This window comes from Ursus americanus, chromosome 14, assembly GCF_024610735.1.
Source record: "Ursus americanus isolate L20-20 chromosome 14, mUrsAme1.1.p, whole genome shotgun sequence".
NCBI lineage: Eukaryota > Metazoa > Chordata > Mammalia > Carnivora > Ursidae > Ursus > Ursus americanus.
Genome location: NC_142140.1, coordinates 52,786,591 through 52,811,853, shown reverse-complemented (window position 1 = coordinate 52,811,853; position 25,263 = coordinate 52,786,591). Strand labels below are relative to the sequence as shown.

The following is a 25,263-nucleotide window of genomic DNA, read 5'->3' as shown; positions in this document are numbered from 1 at the left end:
AAGTTAGTTTCTGAGAAAAGAGCAAGACCAAACTGACAGTATCAGTTAACGATCACAGCACTGTGGAACTGGAGAACAGGAAAATCCAGGCGAATCTACAGGGTAGAGATGAGACTTCCAATTTTTAACCTCATTCTCTAACCCCTCCAAACAAAAGCTGATCAGGAGTTGGCAAACAGTTTCTATCAAGAGCCAGAAAACAAACATTTTCAGATTTTGTAAGCCCCACGATCTGTGTTGCAACTACTCAACCCCGTCATTATAGCATAAAAACAGAGACAATACAGAAGCGAAAAGGCCCAGCTGTGTTCCAACAGAACTTTATAAAAATGAGCAGAGGGCCAGATTTGGGCCATAATTAGCCAACCCAGTCCCAGGAAAGCTCATTGTAAAAGGGAACATTATAGCCATTTAGCTTATGTTGGCCAAAACATCTGTAGTTCTCTCTCTCATCTGGTCAAAAGTGAAGAGCTCATATAGACGGGCATCAGGACAGCAGGGAAAAAAAAAAAATCAAGGACAAAACTCAGCAATCCAGTATGGAAAAAAAATCAATAAAAGAATTACCAAGAGTCACCAACTCCTTGTTATATACAATCTAGTACCTTCTGAGCTTACATACAAAAAATACCTCTGATAAATTAAACTCATTTTCACAGAGTAACAAGTCTATTAGTGGATTAAAATGGAAAAGCTAACAATATTAGAAAGGGTCAAATGTGTGATTCCTCCATCCCTTTCTACCATGAGACAAAAGTTTCTGCCAGTCTGTCTACAGGGAATGGGTGCTTCGACACCAGCATTAAGGTCTATCCAGAGGGCCTGGAAAGGGATTCCGGGCAAGCACCTTTAGTAAGATAACCAGTATCTGGACAGAAAAGGTGAGAGACAAGACAACGGCAGAGCAAGCTGGAGGTGACAACAAAAGGGTCAAATGCCACAGAATGAGAATGGATGCCTACTGCCAACCAGGTGGGAAGTAAGGAAGTTCATGACCCAACAAGTCTGTGACCTTGGTCTCTGCTGTCTAGATCTCAACAGACAAAAAACAAAACAAAACAAAAACAAAACAAACAAAAACAAACCACAGAGACAATCCTGATTATCCCAGTTCAGCTTCTCTTAGAAGGGACCACACTGCTTCAAGAGCTGGAGATTTCCTGTGCTGCAGCCCCCAGGGCATGATACCCCCTCCCCTAGCGTTCAGGTAGCAGGACCGCCCTGCAGATGACCTTGCCATCCTGTATTTTTAAGAAGGCCCAGCCCTGCTCCACGTATAACGTTTTAGAGTTTAAATGTGTTCACTTAGCTGAAATGGGGCAGGGAGGGGGGCTGGCAGGATGGAGAGACCTAGACTCAGAACTCAGGAGGCCAGTAAAGCAGCACAGGTGTGGCTAATGTGTCTGAGGGGACACAGGTCAAGCCTTCTCACGGAGGAGCTAGAGAAGCTGGATGCACATGCCTTCATCAAGGCACACACAGGCCCTATCCACTGTGATGGACAACAGACAACTGAACGTTCACTGACATGCAGAGACAACCACCAACCTCCACAAGGGGGATTAGGTAACTTTCCCAGTCACCCCATGGGTAGGTAGGGCAGAATTTGAACCCAGGGTCCTGCCCCACGCCATGTGTCTCAACCACATGGGAACAAGAGCAAAGTGACATTTAAGAAACCAAGATTCAGTGTTTACCCTCTCGTCTCCTTCAGCCATTTCAGCCTGCACTCCAGTTTTTCCTTCTCTGTCTGGCTCCTCCTTAGACTTCGGTTTAGGTGTTCTGTCACACAAAACAAAATACATCCACCCCGATCAGCTCAGCGAGCCTGACGCCATTGCAAGCAGCCCCAGCGATAACTATACAGAGTCTCCTCCCAGGACTCAGAGCATGGATTGCCCTTCCCAGCTGAAGGGCAAGTCTTCCCTGCAGGAAACGCGGAAGGCATTTATTACTTCAGAACTCAGGATCTTCAGAAATGCCATCAACATTTCATATAGATGTGGCTGACACACACCAGTAGCTTAAAACAAAAACACACAACAGGATTCCACTGATTTCTTGTAACCTGACGGGAATTCTGCCTGCAGTGGAAGAAGACAAGTGTCTGGCCCTGAGGTCACCCCGTAGAGGTTCACAAGAGCTGGTCTGATGTGCAGTCGGCCCCAGCAACCATAGAAAGCCAGCTATCCACATGGTATCTTGGCTTCAGGACCCTGCCACCCCATCTGGATGTTCTGACCACCCCGAGACAAAGGCCCAGTCGCAACATTTACTTCAGCCAACTGGATGTCAACAGAGGCTTGAAGTGCTTTCCACCTCTGCCCGCACACTCTGCCACTGCCACAAAAGCACACCCAGGCTGGCCACGTCATGGAGCATCACACCCACCAAGCCTGGCCAAGATCAGCTGACAGTCACCAAGATGCAGACTCAAAAGCTAAATAAATGCTGTCTTAAGCCACTGGCCCTTAGTGGCAGTTTTGTTACACAGTGTCTCTGCAGCTGTAGGTGAGGAACACAGCTGCTCATTCAGTGCCCTTTAACACCACCTGACAAACTGCTTCCTGTATGACCACCACTGAGGAAGGGCCTGGGGTCCAGATCAGCTGAGGTCAAGTGAGTCCTGCTTTCACTATGGTGGTCTGACCTTCCACAAGCAGACCCACCCAAACACACGTATAACTTACACACCTGATGCCCTGCCCGGTCCACTCTTTACCAGAGCACTTATTTTAGCAATTAAGTTTCACAGCAGAAAGTACAAAGGCATGTTAACTATACTTACGGTTCTTTGGTTTGACTTCTGAGCCTCTTTTCTTCCTGGTGGGCGGGGGTGGGGGGCGCGGAGAGAAAGAAACTAGTTAGTTTTCCTTCACTTAGACCTGATTTTTTTTTGAAGATTTTATTTATTTGAGAGAGAGAGAGAGTGTGCACGTGCGCAAGCACATGCAAGCACACAGGGAAGGAGCAGAGAGAAAGGGAGATAATCTCCAGCAGACTCTGTGCTGAGCACAGAGCCCAACACGGGAGCTCGATGCCAGGAGCCTGAGATCATGACCTGAGCTGAATCTAAGACTCGGATACTTAACTGACTGAGCCACCCAGGTGCCCTGCCCTGATCTTTCTGTAAGTGTTCCATGGAAATAAAACCTAAAGTAATCCTATAGTCTAGCTGGTGGGAGTAAAGATCGCCTATCTTCAAGATAGCGTTTATTTCTGGTGGGGTAAGCTGGCAGGAGTCGCAGGATCTAAGAGTTCTATGATCCCAGTGTTTTACCTCCAAAATCCTCTAACACCTGTCATCGGGAAGTGTGGACAACCTCACAGACAACCAGGAACCTATAATAACAGCACAAAGCAGGATGGCCCCCTCTGAACAAGTGCTCTAGCTCACTGACAGCACATCATTTTGAACCTGAGTTTAAAGAGCTAAACACATCCCTCTGGAAAACACTGAGTTGTATTCAGCCTCAAACTCCACATTTTGTGAAGAGACCACAAGGGTTGGGGATGTTAAGAAACACATCGCAGACCATTCTACTACAAAAAGAGATACTGGGAGTCTGACCACAGACAAGGAATTTCAATCCCACCCAAAGCTCCTTTGGATGGTGGTCAAACAAGCCCACTACAACTGCCTGTACTCAAATGAGCTTGGAATGTTCTAACTATAACTGCTGTCTAATTTTAACTAGTATCAGGGTAGGAAAGGTGATCAGTTAAAGGCTAGCTTTAAGGACCAAATGGTTCAAGAATGATCATACATCTTAGCTGCTCCCCCACTAGAGCAATACTGTATACCCATCCTTTAAGAGCTCTGTTCCCAATAACAGCAGTAACTCGTCAAGTTTGTAAGAAACTTCTAATCGAGGCCTTGACAGGACACAAAACAGGACCAGATATTGCTCCATCCCCCACGATCGCTCAGTGTTAGCAGTTTATCATACAGGGAACACTGTCTAATGGTAACCGCCATTCCTTCTCCTACCCCCTCCAAGGGGTTCAGGTAGCACAGCTCTATTTCACAGAACCTTAAACTCTGATTTTACAAAAAAAACTGTAGGTCCGGGGAAGATGGGGTGGGGCGGGAGGGGAAATCTGGTCCGACCTCAGTTAAGAATACAACTTAGGGGTGCCTGGTAGCTCAGTTGGTTAGGCATCTGTCTTCAGCTCGGGTCGTGATCCCAGGGTCCTGGGATCAAGCCCCACATCAGACTCCCTGCTCAGCTCAGCGGGGAGCCTCCTTCTCCCTCTTCTACTTCTGCCACTCCACCTGCTTGTGCTCTCTCACGTGTTCTCTCAAATAAATTCTTAGAAACAAAAACAAAAACAAAAAAACCCAAACAAACAAAAAAACCCCACAAAAAAACAAAACAAAACAAAACAAAAAAAAACCTACAACCCCCCAAAACAAAAACCAAAACCACACAACTTAAAGTGGGGGTTGCTCAGGTGGCTCAGTCAGTTGAGTGTCCAACTCTTGGTTTTATTTTGGCTCAGGTCATGATCTCAGGGTCCTGAGTTCAAGCCCCACATCAAGCTCCATGCTCAGCGCAAAGTCTGCTTGAGAGATTCTCTCTCTCTCCCTCTGCCCCTCCCCCGACTCAAGCTCTCTAAAATAAATAAAATCTTGAGGAAAAAACCCCCCCAACTTTATATCTGGATGCTGCTATAGAATTTCAGCACCACACGTGTTTGAAAATTACATTTCCACAAAGACTTGGTGAATGAAGGAGGCAGATGGGCAAGGGCATAAACCAAAGTTCTGCAATTGATGAAATAGGGTCCAGCTGACCCCCAAGCCCAACACTGGTGTGCTTATCACCATACCCATATAACCCCCCTTCCAGGTAGTGAACAACAAAACAAGGGAGTTTGAAAAGCATTTTGGCTAAAGTCAATGTCATTTTGATTAGAATAAGTCATTTTGTTCATACAGGCTCCCCACTCCCCGTGATCCCCTTCCTAAAACCAAATGGGGACTCAAAGATTAAAAAGTACAATCGACAAACTTGGATGTGACCAGGCTTTACTTTTTCATCTCTTTCTTCCTCTTCTTCCATGTGTGTTCCAGGTTTTACTCTTTCCGGTTCTTCTGCAGGGAGCGGTCTAGCAACTCTGTCAAGCAAAGTAGCACACACCCCAAGGGTGACTAACCCAAGCTCCTCCCCTGCAAGCAGTTTTCATAGGTCCTTCTCTTCCTACCCAAGAAAGCAGTCTTCATCTCAGAACCTTGAAAGGCACATACTACTTTAACACTTAACAGGACCTTTAAATCTGGTTCTGACAACTGCCAGTTGCCCTCAATTCATTCTTTGCACTGAGAATTCTACATGAATTGAAGGTTAATAATCTGACCCCAAATTCAGCATTCTTAAGCCATCTATGGTCGCCATGGCAACTCACAATAAAGCTCCTTAAAACTCTTCAGAAAAGTCATTTCAGTAATGAAGATTGCACGTTGTACAGAAAATACGTGTTAATTTTTCTTACTGTTCTCTGGATGTAACTCTCCGTCTTTTTTCCTCCTGTGTGGAGAGAAGGGAAGAAGACACGAATATTCATTTCAAAGAAGATCAAAATGAAAAGCATGGGTGAGAAAGCATTCACTACATTTGATGGAGTTCAACATGGCAGAGGATCTGGGTTTGGGGGAAAAGATCTGGGCAACCATCAGTCTGGTAGTGATGTCCCACCGCCCTCAAAATAAAGGAGAGGCCCAGGAGGTGGTCCAGCACATGTCCAGATACCAGCTTGTCTAGTGACGCTATGTAAAAGAACCAAAGGTCCTCCACCTCCTGTCAGGAATTCGTCAGCATTAGAAAAAAACAGAATAGTAATCTGAGAGTCACATCAGCAAGTAAGAATGACAGCCTCAATGGACACCAGCTCCTCTCGGATGAATACCCTAGCGCACCCTATTCCTACATTCACGCTATTTGCAATCTCCAGGATATCTATATATGTTTAAAAGGGATCAAAATATTGTGATAAAATAGATCTGTACCTTGTATGAGGTGGAGGTTACAGCAGTACTCTACACATTTGAGTATATACACATACATGTGAAAACTGGTAAGGTCTAGATTATACCAATGTCAGTTCCTGGTTTTGCTGTTGTGTCAGTTAATAGGAGCAGCTACCATCAAAGAAAGTTGGGTAAGTTACACAGAACCTCACAGTATTCTACTATTTGAAAAACATAGGAAAGAAATCTGTATGTGTATATATGGAAAATTCTGCCTCCAGGCTACCTTCAGACTGGAGCTACATCTGCTCCTCCCTAAGTCTCCAGCCTGTCGGCCTGTCCTGCATGTTTCACAGCTGCCAGCCTTAAGCCCATGAGCCAATTACTTAAAATTAATCTTACACACATACACAGTCTACTGGTTGTTTCTCTAGAGAACCCTGATTTTATACTAGTATACTAATACATTTTCTCTCTCAAACAACATAGAAGAAACTGAAATCCTCCCCTTCCCCCCCCCACCGAAGTTCAGGGAGAAGGGAGATCAATGCACCAAACATCCTTTTGTACTACTTAGAAGTTTTACTAAATGCATGTAATACCTGTTTTTAAAACAGTAAATTTTCCAAACTTTAAATTGACTAAAGTAAGATGATCTCTGTATAATGACTTATGTGACCAATACCATCTGACACCACCGGTTTGGTACACGAAGTCTTACTCTGGACTATTGGAACAGACTGTTTTTACAAGTGTACATCCGCAAAGCCCCCAGGCCTTGCACAAACTCAGAAAATGATATATACGTTTGAAAAGAGAGATGAAAAGGCTATGTGAGCCTTCCAAAAGGTTAGGGTACAAGAAGCCACTCAAAAACAGATGCAAGTGGGAAAGAGCTATTCGTATTACAAGAGCCAGCCTGCTTCTGTCTGTAATGCTTTTTCCTAGGAGACAAGAGGCTTGGCCACTGATCTGAAAAAGTGGTTCCCCATGCCTCAGTTTCCCACTTAAGAGTGGGTAACCCAACTAAACTATAAATATCTGAATAAAGGTTATGAAGAATAACATCAAGTTTCTAAAAATAGAATCAGTCTGTCTTACAAGAGGATGTCAAGCCTACCTCAATGCTAGGGGTGGTCCAGTGACACCTGCGTGACCCCTCAATCCGGCTCCTCACCCAGAGCAATTTTACCCCTCACCCCAATCTGGCAGTATCTAATGATGCTTTTGGTAGTTACAACGGAGAGGGGAGAGGGAGGTTACTATTGGCGTCTACTGAGTGGAGGTCAGGATGCTGCTATGTCCTACAACCCATAGGGACGCCACTTAGGCCAAGTGTGAAGTCAGAACTATCAGCAAATGTACCAAAAGAAGGCAGAGTGAAGAACCTGAAAACGCCAGCCCTACCTGGTCTTTTTCTTCTTCAGGAGAATCATCCGATTTCGCTTTTTCCTGCTCTTCCTCAGGTTTCCGTTTGGCAGGGCTGTCAGAAACAGGAAAGCCAACTGTTAGCTCAGCCAGACACCAGACCTCCAACAGGCATGACAGGACTTTATTCCTCCCTCCCAAAAGCAGCCTCTTCAGGACAGATTCAAGTCATGGGTGCCTTACTCCCTCCAAGGAAATGCCCTTACTGCCAGGATATCGAAAGAGGCTTCAAGTTTAATGTTTGAGTGACAGGTCAGAATACCACCATTTTGCAAACCTAAGAAATCATGGATCTAGATGTTGATCAACAGCTGTTGGCATCACAGAAGAAACCCCACAGGCCTCTAGATGGGAAGACATGACACCATCTATGAAAAAGTCTCAAATAATCAAGCTGGAAACTGCTCAAGCTTCTAGACCTAACTACCAGTTTACAAGAAACATAAGACAAGGAAGACATTAGCCACCACAAGGATGCAGTTAGCTAGACCTAGAAACTCTATTGGACAAATGAACTAATTTCTTCAAATAAATGGCAAGAAAAGAGGAAAGAAATCTGCCATTTGAAAGGCTTACAACAAATCAAGTGAACACAATTTGCCACACACGAGGAAACACAGACACTGGCTATGTATCTGACAGTCAGGAATTATTATGCTTTATAAAGCACAAAAATATTAGAGTTAGGTTTTATCTTTTTAAAGAGACTGTTTGCTACATGTTAACATTTTATTCATATTTTGCTAGAATTGCTAAAAAAAAAAAAGAGAAAGACCAATTTTATCATCTAGAAATATACTGAAATGACACGTCTGGGAGAGGTTTCAAAGTAATCCAGTTGGGAGAGTGTTTATGGGGTACAGATGAAAAGATGGCCAGCTGGTAACTGATGACACTGGGTGACAGGTACCTGAGGCAGGGGTGGCGGAGTTCATTTTACTATCATGGCTAGTTTTGTATGTATTTGAATATTCTCAGAAGAGTAAGAATACAGGTGTTGAGAAATGCTCTTCATCAGTATGTAATGAAAACTGCAAGATGAAAACCTATGCAATGTGGAACTCAAAATGCTAAATCATACCCTATTAATTCCATTCCTGTTTACCAAAAACAATTTGCCCAGAGAAAAGATGGCTGTCAATTCATTATATACTGACCCCCTTGCGAAATGAGACAGGATGGTGGTCTGCCTGGTAGTTTGCCTTGTAATCCTGGGGCTAGAAGAAGAAGCTTCAGCTGTTTAAAGAAAAAAAAAAAAAAACGGCACCATGAATAAAGAAGTTCACAAATACAGTTCTTCGGCATTACGAAGCTAGCGCAGAGAATCAGGTTCTGAAGATTAAGTACCTTCTCTTTTTATTCCAACCAACAATAGTCTTGATAAAGGTAGCAGTTAGCACCTGCCAGTTTGCTGAGCCATGTTACTGGAGCCCTTATTTGAGGGGCCAAAGACTGAACCAGAGAAGGAGACAACTTCCTCTTATATTATCAAAAGATGAAGTGGCCAAGAACCTGACCTGCGCTAAGTCCCACACTCTTGTATGTTTTTAACAATTCCAGAAGAGTTACTTCAACTACAAAGGAGTCTATACATTTAGCTTAAATAGGTATATAACTTAGAAATAGTATTAATACCTCCTGTTACCGTATACATCCTCAATTTAAGCTATGTTTTGGGATCTCCTGCTCTACACTTGGGAAAGAACAAATCTGAAGAAGTATATACATCTAAACTAATTAGGAAGTATACACAAGAAACAAACCAGAAGGTACTGCCCCGGGGGGACCAATGGCTCCAAGTCTGGTACCACGTAAGAGGACAGCTAGTCTCCACCAAAATTAAATAAGTGGTCTTACACTTGGTCTCTCCATCGGACTTGCTTCTTCTGGGCGTGGAAAGTTTGGAAACGGGTTTGGGGGATTTATTTTCCTCTGTCATTCCCACTCTGCGGTCCTCACCACTTGTCTGGCTCCCGTTTTCTAGACATCCATTCACTTCCCGACTGAAAGCATGAGCTCCATTCTCCAAGGATAAATCTTTATTTAAAAGGGATTTGACTTTAGCCAGGTAGCCCTCCTATAGCAGGAAAGGATAATTTAAGTAGCAGTGAATGTAAACAAGTGGCAATAAGAGAATAAGGAAACACGCATTTCCTTTACAAATACTGGGTAACAAGGAGAGATGGGGATTATTCTGCCTCCCTGGTCACATGGGAGTTACATGGGAGGAGATGTTTTCTAGATGCCAGGATGCTGAGAACTGACTTACCTCCGATAATTCTTCTTTACGTAATTTGGTTTCCAAGTCACATAATTGATTCTTTATTTCTGTTTGCAGAAATTCATGCAAGAGATTCAGTTTCTCCTTCACACATTCCTAAGGGAAGGATATAGGTTTAGATGTCCCCAAACTCCCAAGTCACTAACGGACTAATACAGATAGTGAAGCTGCCTGGTCACGAAATACTGACTAAATGGCAGGCAATGCTGACTCAGCCTGAAAAACTGAATATTCACAAGACATATTTGTGATGTTTCCATCAAGATCACATCATACCATCTCCAGAGTGGTGAAAAATGGGAAGATTAGGAGGTGTGATAGAGACATATAACAGTGTATTAGAAAAAACTGTGCTTTTGAGAAATGTGACCAGGTCAAGTTACAATTCAGAATGGATGGTGTGGAACCTAGATTGAGAAACTTATCAATGAGTTACCAAGAGATTAGCAGCACGTTAACACAGAACATTAAGAATGATATCTAATGAAACATGAGAGACTATGGACTATGAGAAACAAACTGAGGGCTACAGAGGGGAGGGGGGTGGGGGAATGGGATAGGCCGGTGATGGGTAGTAAGGAGGGCACATATTGCATGGTGCACTGGGTGTTATACACAACTAATGAATCATCGAGCCTTACATCGAAAACCGGGGATGTACTGTATGGTGACTAACATAATATAATAAAAAATCATTATAAAAAAAAAAAAAGAATAATATCTAAGTTATCCTCAAAACTACGGAAAAAAGCCAGGGTGCACCTGAGTGGCTCAGTCAGTTGAACGTCTGATGAGGTTTCAGCACAGGTCATCATCTCATGGGTTGTGGGATCAAGCCCTACACTGGGCTCCGTGCTAAGCGGGGCACCTGCTTGAAGATTCTATTTCTCTGCCCCTTCCCCCAACTCGCACACACAAACACTCTCTAAAATAAAATAAAATCTTAAGAAAAAACCTATGGAAAAAAAGCTGACTCCACTTAAACTTTTTATGAGCCACGAAGTATCTGTCAAATAGTAACATTTGGTAATAAAATTTAAGGTGGCGATTACCTTTTCTGTTAGGCTATCTCTTTCCAAATCTTTGAGCCTGTGGGAAGAAAACAGGGGAGAAAGAAAGGCAATTATGCAACTCTTTAAGAACGAAAACCACAGTTTTAAAGAACTTTGGAAATAAATTTGACATGTAGGAGTGTCAGGGAAAAAAAACAAAAACAAACAAACAGGGGCGCCTGGGTGGCACAGCGGTTAAGCGTCTGCCTTCGGGGATCCCTCCTACATTGTTGGTGGGAATGCAAGTTGGTACAGCCACTCTGGAAAACCGTGTGGAGGTCCCTTAAAAAGTTAAAAATTGAGCTACCCTATGATCCAGCCATTGCACTACTGGGTATTTACCCCAAAGATACAGACGTAGTGAAGAGAAGGGCCATATGCACCCCAATGTTCATAGCAGCAATGTCCACAATAGCTAAATCGTGGAAGGAGCCGAGATGCCCTTCAACAGATGACTGGATTAAGAAGTTGTGGTCCATATATACAATGGAATATTACTCAGCTATCAGAAAGAACGAGTTCTCAACATTTGCTACAACATGGACGGCACTGGAGGAGATAATGCTAAGTGAAATAAGTCAAGCAGAGAAAGACAACTATCATATGATTTCTCTCATCTATGGAACATAAGAACTAGGATGATCGGTAGGGGAAGAAAGGGATAAAGAAAGGGGGGGTAATCGGAAGGGGGAATGAAACATGAGAGACTATGGACTATGAGAAACAAACTGAGGACTTCAGAGGGGAGGGGGGTGGGGGAATGGGTAGGCCGGTGATGGGTAGTAAGGAGGGCACGTATTGCATGGTGCACTGGGTGTTATACACAACTAATGAATAATCGAGCCTTACATCGGAAACCGGGGATGTACTGTATGGTGACTAACATAATATAATAAAAAATCATTAAAAAAAAAAAAAAAAGCGTCTGCCTTCGGCTCAGGGCGTGATCCCGGCATTCTGGGATCGAGCCCCACATCAGGCTCCTCTGCTATGAGCCTGCTTCTTCCTCTCCCACTCCCCCTGCTTGTGTTCCCTCTCTCGCTGGCTGTCTCTATCTCTGTCGAATGAATAAATAAATAAAATCTTAAAACAAAAACAAAAACAAACAAACAAAAAACCACCATGGTGGTTTTCTCCTACCCGTGAGCTAGAAATCCTACTATAATGCCTGTAGTGGTCATTAAGAAGTCACTTGTGATCTGAATGAGGCCCCCCCCCCACCACCCTTTAGGGTGCAGTTTTTCTGATGTTGAGAATAGAGGAGCTCTATAACAGTATTATTTCCAAAGGAACTAGGAAAAATGGAGGCAGGCCATATACTTGGGGTCCACCTGTTAAATGACCTACAGGTGGTCTTCCTCTAGTTGGTCTGGCAAGACCCCATGAAAGGGCACACCACAAGGTGGCCGGTGTTAGAAGGACTGGGCCAGGGTCATAAGATGCTATGGGGAACAGCCAGCTAACATTTCCAAAGGCCAGGGTGGGGGTGGCAGCATTCTAATGAGGAACATAAGAAAAGGAAGTAGGGGTGCCTGAGTGGCTCAGTCACTTAAGCATCCTACTCTGAATCTCAGCTTAGGTCTTGATCTCAGGGTTGTGTGTTCAAGCCCTGCACTGGGCTTCACACTGGGCGTGAAGCCTACTTAAACAAACACATACAACAACAACAAAAGGGAAGTAAAGGCATCTGGTGCAGCAGGGAGTACCCACACTCGGGGTGACAGATGAAGTGAGAAGAGTTGTTGGCTGGCACCTCACTAGAGAGCTCTTCCTTTGGAATGTTTATACCTAATCCTTCAGGAGTGCAGAATTGTTATGAGTTTGGCTGAAAAAGCACAGCCTGATATGATCACTGAAGATTAGCGTCTTGCCTCTCTTTTTTGGGGGAAGGTGGGGGGAGAAGAGTCAAGGAACAAGAGCAGAAGACACCGATGAAAGGGAGGTGAGTGGACAAACTGTGATTCCTAGGCTGGGTGCCAAATGTGGACAGTGTGGGGAGAACAGGTCTAACCAGCTGGGTTAACATCAGTCACTGGAGAAGAAGTGCCCAGGCCAGGGACAGGCCTCTACCATCTCTGGACACTCCCACCAAGCACCCATACATACAACGTACTCCAGTATCACTAGCCAAAAGGGCAAGAACAGAGGTCTCCCAGGCTGGTTTTTCCAAAGAGCAAATGTGAGCAGCAAAACCAGGAATGCAAGCAATAGGCTTTGCTGGACTAATGTCACACAGAGGCTGCTCGGAGGGCATGTGGGCCTGCCTCCAGCTTTGATCCCCACCACATCTGTAGGTACCTTCTGTATGCCAAGCCCTGTTCCAGGCAACGAGCTGGGTCATGGGATGCAGGGACTGCCAGGCAGCGACCTTCAGACCTGAGTGGTCAGGAAAGGTCTTTCTACGGAAGACCCCAACTGCAGACACAGTAGTAGTATATGCTATATATCCTACACACACACACACACACACACACACACACACACACACAGAGTACACGCAACCCCTTCAAAGTCATTGTACCCTCGAAGTAACTCAGGTCTGGGAGAGCCAGATGAGAAGAGCTGCAGAACTCTGTACGCACAGCCAGAGGCACACACGCTGCTGCAGGAGCCTCCCATCGGACTTTGCAGTCATTCTACTCACAAAGCCATGGCAAAACACGGCCCCTTGATCCTGAGGTTACCTCAGGTGTTGAGGACAATGCTCAGCAGACTATGAAGCCCTTCAAAGTACCCTTTTCACAATGCTGACAACTACCCATCTGGACACAAATTCCGTCGACCTCTCCCATGAATTGGGATTGTTTAGCCTGGCAGAGTGGGACAAAAACTCTTCAGAATACCTAAAATGTCTTGCCCTGTGAAGATGGATTATAACCTGCCTGGCCCGAGATAGGAAGGTCAGAGCCCAGGGCAGGCACTGAGGAGCCAGAAGTGTGACAGGGAGGAGACTGGTCAGTGCACCTCCCCCGACACCCCGGCTTTCACCGAAGAGTCCATCCCTTTCCCCGCAAAACTGAGGCTGGCACCACCTCACATCTGCTTTACATTCAGGGCCAGGAGGATTAGAAACAGACGTGAAGGACAAGGTAGAATACTCAGAACAGCAGCCATGTTCTAAGAGATAAAACCTTAGCTCCCCTCCAGCCCAAGATCCCATGATTCATTTCTAGTTGCTTCCCTCACAGTCCTATAAGGGAAATAAAATATAACTGAAGGAATAAAGCAAATACAGTTCAAACCTGAGGGCTTCTGAAGAGCAAGGGTATAAAAAGCATCAGAAGGACTAGCCCAGGGGAGAAGAGCGCTCAGTGGGAATGGAGCAGGGGAGCTGCCCAAACAGGAGCATTACAGTGGGGGAGCAGGCTCAGTACGCCCAAGAAACCCACACAAGTCAGGCTGGGTGCCAGTCTGAGGGAGGTCAATAACATCAGGCTAAAAAATTGATTTTGTTCCATAGTTAAACCACTGAAGGAATCACGGGGGTGGAGGGGGGTGGAGGAAACCGACATCAGAGAAATGTTTTAGGAAAATTAATCTGAAAAAATACATAATGTAGATTAGACAGGAAGAGATTACAAGATGTTAAATCACTCTTTAACGCCCTAAACTAGAAATGCTGGTCTGTAATACGATTCAGCAGGAATGGAGACCACACTAGAGAAGTTACAGAACTTCATTAACGCTGCCTCTTGTAACTGGCCACATGGCAGATGGGGTAGGGCTATAGATGGTATCTGTGGTAGGCAGGGTAATGAGTCCTTCCCAAAAAAAGACGTCCATGCCCTAATCCCCCAGAACCTGTGAATATGTTGCCTTACTGGCAAAAGGGACTCTGCAGATGTGATTAAGGTTATAGCCCTTGAGATGGGCAGATTATCCTGGATTAGCCAGGTGGGCCCAAACTAATCACTTAAACCCTTAAAAGCAGGAAAACTTCCCAGCTGCATTTCAAGAGATGTGACTAAAGAAGGGTGAGAGAGAGATGTGACATGAGAACTAGCTTTACTGACTTTAAATATGGAGGCAGTGGGCCATGAGCCAAAGGATACATCACCTCCAGAAGCTGGGCATGGTTAGAGCCAGCAAGAGAAGACGGACCTCAGTCTTACAACCACAAGGAACTGAATTCTGCCAACAATCTGAAAGAGTGGAGAAACATTCTCCCCTACAGCCTCCGGAAAGGAATGCAGCCTGCTAACACTATTTCATCCAGCGAGACCCATACCAGATTTCTGACCTACAGAATCGTTAGAACAAATTTAGGTTCTATTTAAACCACTAAGATAACTTGTTATGGATGCAATTAACAACTAATGCAGATCAGAAATTGAGAACGTTCTGGTAGGGGAAAAAGTAAACCGCCCCTGAGTGTGAAGAGTGACATCTCCGTGAACAGTAGCTCAGTAGCTACTAGATGGCTATTCAGCAGCTAGAAATTAAAACTGGCTCTCCGGAGAGGCATCAAAACTGATGTGAGTCCTGTCCAGCTGAAAGGACTTGTAGCAGCTGGGCCTAGGACTGGAAGAGATAAGGGTCCAGGAATGAAAAAAAGAAAAGGGGGGGATGGGAGGGGGATTCAGGGAAGAGAGAGGCTCCCTGGTAGTAAACAGCATCACAAAAACCAGGGATAGAAAGGATTAAAAAAGCAAGATACCAAGAGATGAAAGAGGACAGAACACCACCGCAATCCTTGAGAAGAATGCCTGATCAAGAGTAGGACTGGATACCTGGCACAAAAGTGAAGGTGGCCTCAGAAGGAACAAGTCTAGACCATTCTACAAGAAGCCAAAGAGGAAGGTTGGAATGATAAGCAGGAATACACATCATCTCTACACGTATACACTGCTACATTAACATCTGCCTCAGTAGCAGATCTGCATGTTGCTACTCTAAATTATGCTCCCCTAATGGAAATGAAATATACAGCTGACCATGTGATAAGTAGCACAGAAGGTTTTCTTGCAGGGGCTGCTCTGCCACACTTACACCTATCAGCTTAGTTGGTTTTCATAACGCCCAGGTGGCTTCAGTCAGTTAAGTGTCTGCCTTCGGCTGAGGTCAAGATCCCAGGGTCCTCTGATCGAATCCACATCGGACTCCCCACTCAGCAGGGAGTCTGCTTCTTTCTCTGCCCCTCCCCCTCTCGTGCATGCTCTCTCAAAGACAAATATAAAAAAAACAAAACAAAAAACACCAAGAGGTTAAACAACTTAGCCCTACAGCTATGGTAGGAAGGAATTTGAACCCCAGTAGTCTGCACCTCTAGAATACTCCTGCACGGGAGAAACAGAAGAGTCAGATTTGCCCTCTTCAGTACCCAATCGGTGGGAGCCATGGAACTAGAGCTAAGAACTTGAAACCCAGCATAATCTAATCATAGAACCACTAGCAGTTAAAAAAGCCATCACAATTACTTAGGCTAATCAGAGTTGTACAAAGGAGGTTGCTACAATCTGTGTTTGAATCCAGGCTTCATTAAAGGGGAAAGTCTGGCATGCATGCCTTTCAGAGTCTACTCTACACCAAGCTACAGATACAGTAAATAAGGCAAACAAATCACCATCAACTCCAGGGTTGCAAAGGCAACATGCAGGGCACACAAGCAGAATTCAACACCCTTCCTGTTATGGGGGAAAGTGATGGTCTTTCTGAGCACAGGCTTAAGGATGAATGGATAGTAGCCAACTTAGGGAAGGGGCAGATAGAGCTCAGTGTCACACTGGCTGCTCTGCATGGTCTCAGGCCCTGAGAACCTAAGGTTTGTATGGCTTGTGAGAAGAGCACAGGATCAATCAGGCAAGTGGACAGGGATTCTGGACTTCAGGACCAGTGCACCAGGCAGTGTGTGGGGCAAGGAAACCATCAGATTCAACTTTTGTAAGAGGATCACAGTTTCCACTTACAGAAAAGACTCGAATAGCAACAGGAAGACCAGTGAGAGACTTATCACTTTGTATAAATGGTGGCTTGGACAGAATAAGAAATATAAGTGGAAAAATGTAGCTCGTCCTGAAAGGCATAATTTTTAGATTTGGGGCATATTATACTTCGAAAACGAAGTTAAAGACTTAAAAACCCAAACGCTGAAAAAACTTTCTGGTATTACTACATATCTAATGGAACTATGTGTTTAAAAAAAGATGACAAATATAGACAAGTTAGCAAAAATGACAGAAAAGCATGAGGACCAGGCCTAGTTTTGTTCCTAGAGTATTCTACTGGACTTAAGTATCTCTTGTGTTATAAGTTATACTCCTAATTTTACACCTCAACTTACAACTCTAAGTTTAAGGGAGTGTCGAATGCCATGTTTATGTATTTTGTACACTGAAATTCAAAATGTAAGAGAAGATGTTGAAAGTCCTAGAAGCAGACAATTTCAATGTCCACCCCATGGTCTAAGGCAGAAACCCAAAATTCTGCACCTACAGTAGGCAATTCTGGTTCAAAGTAATATGGAACCTACGGTTAATGGTGGATGGTAGAACTCACCTACGAGCATTCAAATTCAGCCAAACACTTGCACTGGCCCAAGAAAACTCCTAAGCCAGTGGCTTGTTCAAAAACCCTAGTTGGAAGGAAAGCTTTTGGCAAGAAGCAGACATCAGCAGGAATCCTTCCTTCCTCATAGTAAACTTCTACAAGCATCCACTCTTAAGAACTCTTGAGGATTAAATGAGAAAATGTCAAGTGTAATATACAACTAGTGACTGACTGGCAGAACTGAGAAAAGCTAGGTTAGCCAATAACGATGCTAACACGTGGGGCTTTATGTGCTAGGCATATTCTCATTTCATCCAGTATCAGTTTAAAGCCCATGTTAGTGTGGTCCACAGTTACAGCCTGTTTATGACACTTGCCCAAGGTCAAACAAGCCAGTGGAGATGAGAGTTCCCACCACCAGAGTAAAGAAGACTGCGGCCAAACATCTCTGTTGGGTCTAACATCACCAAGCCAGGGACTTCCGTAATTCCATTTCAAGTCCTATCTTGGGAGGATAAAGATAGGGATTCTTCAGCAAGACACACCCCCTCTGTGATTAAGAAGTGGTCTGAACCTTAAACACCTGGTAGGGAGCCCCAAATACCACACCCCCATACACACACACCCACACACTCCAACTCCAAAACCCCAAAAGGCTGGCCTAGCACAACCATAAGAAACAAACACAGGGAAATAGGGAAATGGCAAACCAGCTCACAAATCCGGTTGAAGCGTTCATGCCTGGTCAAGGTTCCAGTGACTAGTGTTCCAAGGAGTGCCCATTTTCAGGAGTGAAATTGGTGCCCTTCACAAATAGGGGCCCAGTATTCTTGCCCACGACCCACCTGCACAGAATTGCCACAGCCAGTCCCGACATGAACTGCTGTGCAACACACGCACACACAAGAAACTGCGGCCATTTGTGAAGCGCACGCACACACACACACACACACAGAGCCACTTATGTGGAGCACACACAACCTCGCAGTCACTTGTGTGACACACAGGCACACACACAACCCCATGCCCACTTATGTCACGCGCGCGCACGAACACACACGAAACTGCAGCCAGTTCTCGCTAGCAAGGCTTCCTTGACGCCCATGGCTCATAGGCACAGATTTACTGGAAAAGACCATTCAGCCTTCATGCTGCCCGAGCCCTAGTCCTGCGCTGCATGGTGAGAGTTCCTTCCAGAACGCGACTTCCCCAGCAGTCCGAGATGAAGGAAGCCCCCCAAAGAAGACGGGGGTCGCAAACCTGAGCCGGCCGCGCCCGGGCCCCGAGAGGCGACGTCTGTCTCTGGAGGCCGCCATCGGGATGCGCTGCGAGGGGTCCCGAGGGGGGCCCCCCAAATACCCCCAGGGACCGGACCAGCCCGACCCCCCAAGCGGGCCGGGCACCGGAAGTGGAGGCCGAAGTGCCCGAGCCGAGGGGTGTCCTGAGGCCGCGGGCTGCCCACTTCCTGCGTGACCAGACTGGCGGCAGGAGCCAAGCCCGTGGCTCCTCCAGCCAGGGGATCCCCGAGGAGAACCCAAAGCTCGCTCTACTTTGAGATCAGAAGTGACCCCAAGTTTCTAGTCACCAGGGAACTGTGAGGGGCCTCGGCCCATTTTGGCGCCAAACGGCCAGGGGTGCGCGCGACCGGAAGTGCCACCCTGCCCGCGCCAACCGCCGCCGTGCCGTCCCGCGCATGCGCGCCCGTCTGTCAGCAGCAGCCACGGGCTACGAAGAGGGGAAGCAACCCCCCCCACCCCCAACGCCGTGCCACTTCTCCACCCCACCCCATCCCCCCGCCCGAGTTCACAGACCCCCGCAGCACCTACCGCCTACGGACATCATCGGGCAGTGAGATGGCTCGTGAGGCCAGCGTGGGCACCCGGGCCGGGGCGGTGCGGGCAGGCATCTTGGAAACTGCAGCAGAGACGGCGGCGCCGGCGGCAGAGGCAGCCCTGGCTTTTCGCGCGGAAACCAATGGGGAGGGGCGGTGAGCTGAGGCGGCATGTACCATCTCGGCCCCGACGTGGGGGAAGGCGGGACGTACCATAGGGAGAGAGGCCAGACCATGTGCGGGCAGATACACTGGAGCGGTTCGTGCTCAGAGGCCGCGCAGGCGCGAGATGGGCGCACACCCCCGCGTTGAGTTGTGGGCTCGTCCAAGCTCCGCCGTTTGCTGGGAGCCCTGCCTGAGACGTTCATTCATTCATTCATTCCTCCTAGTATGCTGGGGATAAAACAAGGAGCATCCCCACACGGCTCCAGCATGTGGGCTCTTGGGATTGTAACTGAAGACTTGAACCCCACACCATCTATATGCTCACTATAGTGACCTTGGATAGGTCATTTGGACCCAGCTTCCTTTTCATCTTTGAAAAGGTGCTATTCGCGGAAAATCTTGAGGACGCACAAACTATACAGCTAGCATCACCAGTGTGGTGAGCCCCGGGCCACTTCCACAGCCTGTGTGTTTAAAAACAAAAAACAAAACAAAACAAAACAAAAAAAACCCCGCCAGAACCTGGGGAAAGGATAGTCTCTTCAAATGGTGTTAGGAAAATTGGGTATCCACATGCAAACAAGTAAAATTGGATACTTACACCATATAAAAATTAACTCAAAATGTATTAAAGACCTAAATGTAGACTTGAAACTATAGAACTCTTAGAAGAAAAAGGGGGGGGGGGGACAGTTTCACAACAGTGGATTTAGCAATGATTTATTGAATAGGACATGAAAGCACAGGCAATAGAAGCTAAAATAGATCAAAATTTATGCACAGCAAAGGAGTCAACAAAGTGAGAAGGCAACCTATAGAATGGAGAAAAAATTGCAGACCATGTATCTGATAAGGTATTAATATCCAGAATAAAGAGCTACATCTCAACAAAGGTAACAACCTGATTTTAAAGATGGGCAAACAATTTGAATAAACCATTCCCTAAAAAATACACAAATGGCCAACAGGCATATGAAAAGACACCCAGCATCACTAATCAGGGAAATGCAAATCAAAACAACAATGATATGTCACCTCACGCCCATTAGAATGGCCACTATCAAAAAACTTAATATATATATATATATTTATTATTATTAAATATATATAAATTAAATATTATACACACACACACAAATAAGTGCTGGCAGGAATGTGGAAATTAGCATCCATGTGTACTACCAGTGGGTATGTAAAATAGTACAGCCACCATGGAAAAGAGTGGAGGTTCAACAAAAGGTTTAAAAATGAAATTACTGGGGGCACCTGGGCGGCTCATTTGGTCGAGCATCTGCCTTTGGCTCAGGTCATGATCCCAGGGTCCTCGGATCAAGCCCTGTGTCAGGCTCCCTGCTCAGCGAGGAGTCTGCTACTCCCTCTCCCCCTGCCCCTGCTCTCTTGTCCTCTCTCTCTCTCTCTCAAATAAATAAATAAAATCTTTAAAAATAAAAATAAATAAAAATGGAATTACTATATGATCTAGCAATCCCACTTCTGGGTATATATTCGAAAGAATTAAAAGCAGGATCTCGAAAAGACATTTGCATACCCTTCTTCACTGCAGCATTATTCACAGTAGTCAAGAGGTGGAAGCAAATGAAATGTCCTTGGAAAGACGAAGGGTGAAGAAAATGTGGTATATACAATGGATTACTCAGCCTTAAAAAAGGAAATCCTGCCCTTTGTGACAACCTGCAAGAACCTTGAGGTCATGATGGTAAGTGAAGTAAGCCAGTCGCAAAAAGACAAATACTGCATAATTCCACTTATCTGAGGTATCTTCTAAAGTAGTCGAAGTCTCAGAAAGAGAAAGAACGAAGGGGGTCTGGCTGGCTCAGTCAATAGAGCAGATGGCTCTTGATCTTGGGTGAGTTCAAGCCCCACACTGGATGGAGAGATTACTTTAAAAAATAGATAATAGGGCGCCTGGGTGGCTCAGTCGGTGAAGCGTCTGCCTTCAGCTCAGGTCATGATCCCGGGGTCCTGGGATCCAGTCCTGCATCGGGCTCCCTGCTCAGTGGGGAGCCTGCTTCTCCCTCTGCCTGGTGCTCCCCCTGCTCGTGCTCTCTTGCTCCCTGTCAAATAAATAAAAATCTTAAAAAATATACAAATAGATAGATAGATAGATAGATAGATAGATAGATAGATAGATAGATAGATAGATAAAAATAGACACTAGAACTGCAGAAAAGAAGAACCATGGTGGGGACCAGGGGCTAGTGAGCGGGGGAAAAAGAAAGTAGTTCAGTGGAAACAAATTCAGTTTTACAAGATGAAGAAGTCTCAGAGATCTGCAGCCCAACGGTGGGCATGCAGTTAACACTACTGTATACTTAAAAATAGTTAAAATGGTAAGTGTTATGTTTTTCACCACAATAAAAAATAAACCATTAATAGAGGGCAAACTTAAAAAAATTTATCTGCCGCAACAGCAACAAAAAAGCACCAGAACAGTGTTAAAATTACAGTACATTTTTACATTTTCATATTGCAGAATTTATAAGTCAATTTGTTTATAAATACACACATAAACTAGGTTCCCCCAACAGCCGGTGGGGAAAGATCAGCCTGGCCAGAAGTGTATCTCAGACTGTTTGCAATGGGTTATCCATACAGGGCAGGATCCAGGAAGACTGAAATATTAGTAAGACTAAAATTAATAGCTATTAGTATTTTTAGCAGCACTTACATACTCTACTACTCTCTTCAGAGGAATTCTTTTAACCCTGGGATATTTGTCACAAAGGAGTCTGGCTCAGAGGCTGCTTACCCAAGATCATAGACTAAGTAAGCAGCAGGGACCATGAATCCAAGGGTCTTTAACTCCAGAGCCGGAATGCAAAACAGTGATCCCCAACTGGTCAGTTGTCAGGCCTCCTGGAGGCCCAGAGGCAGCGCTGGGGGAAGTAGATTAAAGAGTAAGAGCAGAAAGGGGGTGGTAGTTAGAAGACCATGTCACCAAGGGAAGGCTCAGGCCCTGTAGACCAGCCAGAAGCCAGTATCTGGGCCCTAACACATCTTAAGATACAGCGTGCTCCCAGGACGGGGGAGAGAGGGGAGATAGACTATAATCCTTTGTCAGGGGCCTTGGCTCCCAGGAGAGCAACTGCATTTAGCTGAGGCGCCATCTCGGTGATTGTCTTTGTAATCCCTTTACTGAGGGATGATTCAACTAGTTTGGCACCTGGGGCAAGGGCTCAGGGACATCAAGATTTGCCCAAGGGATACTGATGGCTCCTGAGTACCTCCAGAGTGACCGGTTAGACCCCTGGAAACCCCTCCCCCACCTAAAACTGGGCTCATCCCTTGAGAGAAGTGAACAGAACTTCCAGAAGAAACCAAGTTCAGCTCTTGCTGGCATTAATTCCGCCTCCACCTCTCAGTCTCCAAAGTAGTGCTCATGAACACCTCCAGTGAAAGACTTATCAGGCCTGAGCTCCCTGCTTTCGAGGCCACATTCCAGCCTTCAGCTGAAGGGCCATACTCCAGAAGCCAGCAGAGGCTACGTGTCGGCCCAACCAAGGTCAGGGCAGCCCTAAGAGCCAGGGCTGGTGGAGAGATAGCCACATGCCTTGAGCCACTCAGTCAGAAGGCCAGAGCTGAGTCACCCACATGCTGGGGAATTAGTCATGGCCGCTGAGCTCTCGTTTGGTGCCAGGCCCAGCAAAAGCCTCAGGCGGTGGCAGCAAGACTCTAGGCTTCAAAAGGGACACTTTGCCACTCACCCTAGACAGGGGCCGGGCAGGAAACAACAGGATAGGCCTCTCAAACACTCTCTCTCTCTCTCTCTGGGCTCAAGTGTCCAGGAATCAGATCTGGGGAAAACAACTCTGGAGTGTGCTGGGCAGACCCACTTGCTTCTTGCAGGGCCCTTAAACAGGCAGATGGCTTTGTTTGGGTCACAGAAGGCTTGGTACCAAGCCCAGCAGGTTTTTCCTTCAAACAGCCCTCGAATCAGTTTGCTGTTCTGCCCCTCCAAGGACACCACCCCAACCTAGATCATCCTCACCTCTCTCCCAGATGACCTGCCCAGCGTCCTTCCTGGGCTGCCATTCAGGCCTCTCACCACATACCCAGCTATTGAATCCCATGGCAGTGGAAGGAATCTTCTCAGAATCCATCTGATCAGGTCACCTCCTCCCTAACCCATTGAATGAGCCTGAATGGCTTCTCAGTGCTCTTAGAGTAAACCCAACCCTTATGCACTTAGCCCCACCCACATCAGCTGTTACCATCACTCCTTTGCTTATCCCAGTTGAGCCCCTTCCTGGTCATTCCCGGCCCTTTCCTGCCTAAGACCTGTGGTAGCCAGCCTCCAAGAGGCCCCAACCTTCTTTGCCTTTTGGTATTCATCCCCTTGTGGGGCCTTCTCCCACTTGGAACCAGGGCCAAAGGAATACGGTAGAAGTGAAAGTGCAGGACTTCTGAAGCTGGGTTATAAAAGACATCACACCATCTTGTTTTTGTGGGGGAAGCTACAGCCATATTGTGAGGATGCTCAAGCAGCCGGGTGGTGAGGTCCCAGGGCAAGAGGAACTAATCTGCCAGCCATGTGAGTGAGCCACTTTGGAAGTGGCTCTTCCAGCCCCAGGCAAGCTTTCTGACAACTGCAGCCCTAGCCAATACCTGACTGTACTGTATGAGAGACCCTCAAGCTGGAATTGCTCACTTTGTTCCTCAATTCCCAACGCACAGCAACAATGAGGCATAATACATGGGAGTTGTTCTAAGCCACCAGACTTCGGGTTTTTTTATTCTATAACCACAGGTAATTGTTGCAAGGTTTCCACATTTGCTGTTGCCTTAGCCTGGAAAGCCCTGTTGCGTTACACACCCATTTCTCCTGCTTGGAAAATCTTTAATCCATTCTTTCTATTTTGACTCAACCATCACCTCCTTCAAGGGGACTTTCCTGATCTCCCCCAGCCCAACAGGTGTGTCATACCTCCCCATGCCCAACATCTAGTAAAGTGCCCAGGATATAGTTGGCACACAATAAAGACTCATGGAGGGACACCTGGTTGGCTCAGTCAGTAGAGTACGTGACTCAATCTTGGGGTAAGTTCAAGCCCCATGTTGGGCATAGGGATTACTTTTTAAAAAGTTGGGGGGGGGGTGCCTGGGTGGGCAGTCAGTTGAGTATCTGACTTCGGCTCAGGTAATGGTCTCAGGGTCCTCATGGTCTCAGGATCGAGCCCTGTGTCTGGATCCCACTCAGCGTGAAGTCTGCTTGTCCCCCTCCCCCTTCCCCTTCCCCTCACCCTCCCCCCATTCATGCACATGCACTCTTTCTCTTTCAAATAAAAATAAAATCTTAAAAAAGAAGACAATGATACCTCATGGAACCCTGCGTAGGTGAGGGTGTAATGCCTGTTCCTCCCCCTCCCAGCAGTAAATGTTCAGTCTACAAACGTTCATCAAAATGACAAATGCACACGTTCTTGTTCAGCTATTCTACTTCCAGAAATCTCGTAAGATTCAGTCATGCACGTACGCAAAGTGAGAAGTGGACGCAGCTATTCACTAAGTTTTGTCTGTAGCAAAAGACTGGAAAGAATCTAGTTCTCCATCAGTGAGATTTAGCTAAAGAAAGTGTATTTCGGGGCACCTGGGTAGCGCAGTCGTTAAGCGTCTGCCTTCGGCTCAGGGCGTGATCCTGGCATTCCGGGATCGAGTCCCATATGGGGCTCCTCCGCTGGGGGCCTGCTTCTTCCTCTCCCACTCCCCCTGCTTGTGTTCCCTCTCTCGCTGGCTGTCTCTCTGTCACATAAATAAATTTAAAAATCTTAAAAAAAAAAAAAAGAAAGTATTTCATTCACATAGTGACAGATCTCACAGTAACAAAAAACAAAAGGGTATTTTTCCATATAATACCTTAGAGGTTTATTTTTATTTATTTATTTTTAAAGATTTTATTTATTTATTTGACAGAGAGAGAGAGAGAGCCAGCAAGAGAAGGAACACAGGCAGGGGGAGTGGGAGAGGAAGCAGCAGGCTCCCAGCGGAGGAGCCTGATGTGGGGCTCGATCCCAGGACTCTGGGATCACGC

General features: G+C 46.0%; 1 protein-coding gene across 4 annotated transcripts in view; it reads right to left on the bottom strand.

The window, feature by feature from the left end:
* Positions 1–19,244, bottom strand: part of DNMT1 (DNA methyltransferase 1) — a 42,538-nt gene extending 23,294 nt beyond the window's left edge. Inside the window, exons 1-10 of one of the 4 annotated variants that reach the window (XM_045774288.2) lie at positions 19,045–19,244; positions 10,733–10,769; positions 9,669–9,776; positions 9,257–9,476; positions 8,557–8,635; positions 7,379–7,454; positions 5,497–5,531; positions 5,016–5,121; positions 2,789–2,823; positions 1,698–1,782 (exon numbers count right to left, since the gene is read on the bottom strand). In XM_045774288.2, coding sequence (XP_045630244.2) covers positions 1,698–1,782; positions 2,789–2,823; positions 5,016–5,121; positions 5,497–5,531; positions 7,379–7,454; positions 8,557–8,635; positions 9,257–9,476; positions 9,669–9,776; positions 10,733–10,769; positions 19,045–19,229 — 966 coding nt within the window. In that variant the 5' untranslated portion in view covers positions 19,230–19,244. Of the gene's footprint in view, positions 1–1,697; positions 1,783–2,788; positions 2,824–5,015; positions 5,122–5,496; positions 5,532–7,378; positions 7,455–8,556; positions 8,636–9,256; positions 9,477–9,668; positions 9,777–10,732; positions 10,770–18,478; positions 18,861–19,044 lie in introns of those variants that run through there. The other 3 variants (XM_045774289.2, XM_045774290.2, XM_087867287.1) reach the window with 3 other exon arrangements.
* Positions 19,245–25,263: the final 6,019 nt, after the last annotated feature.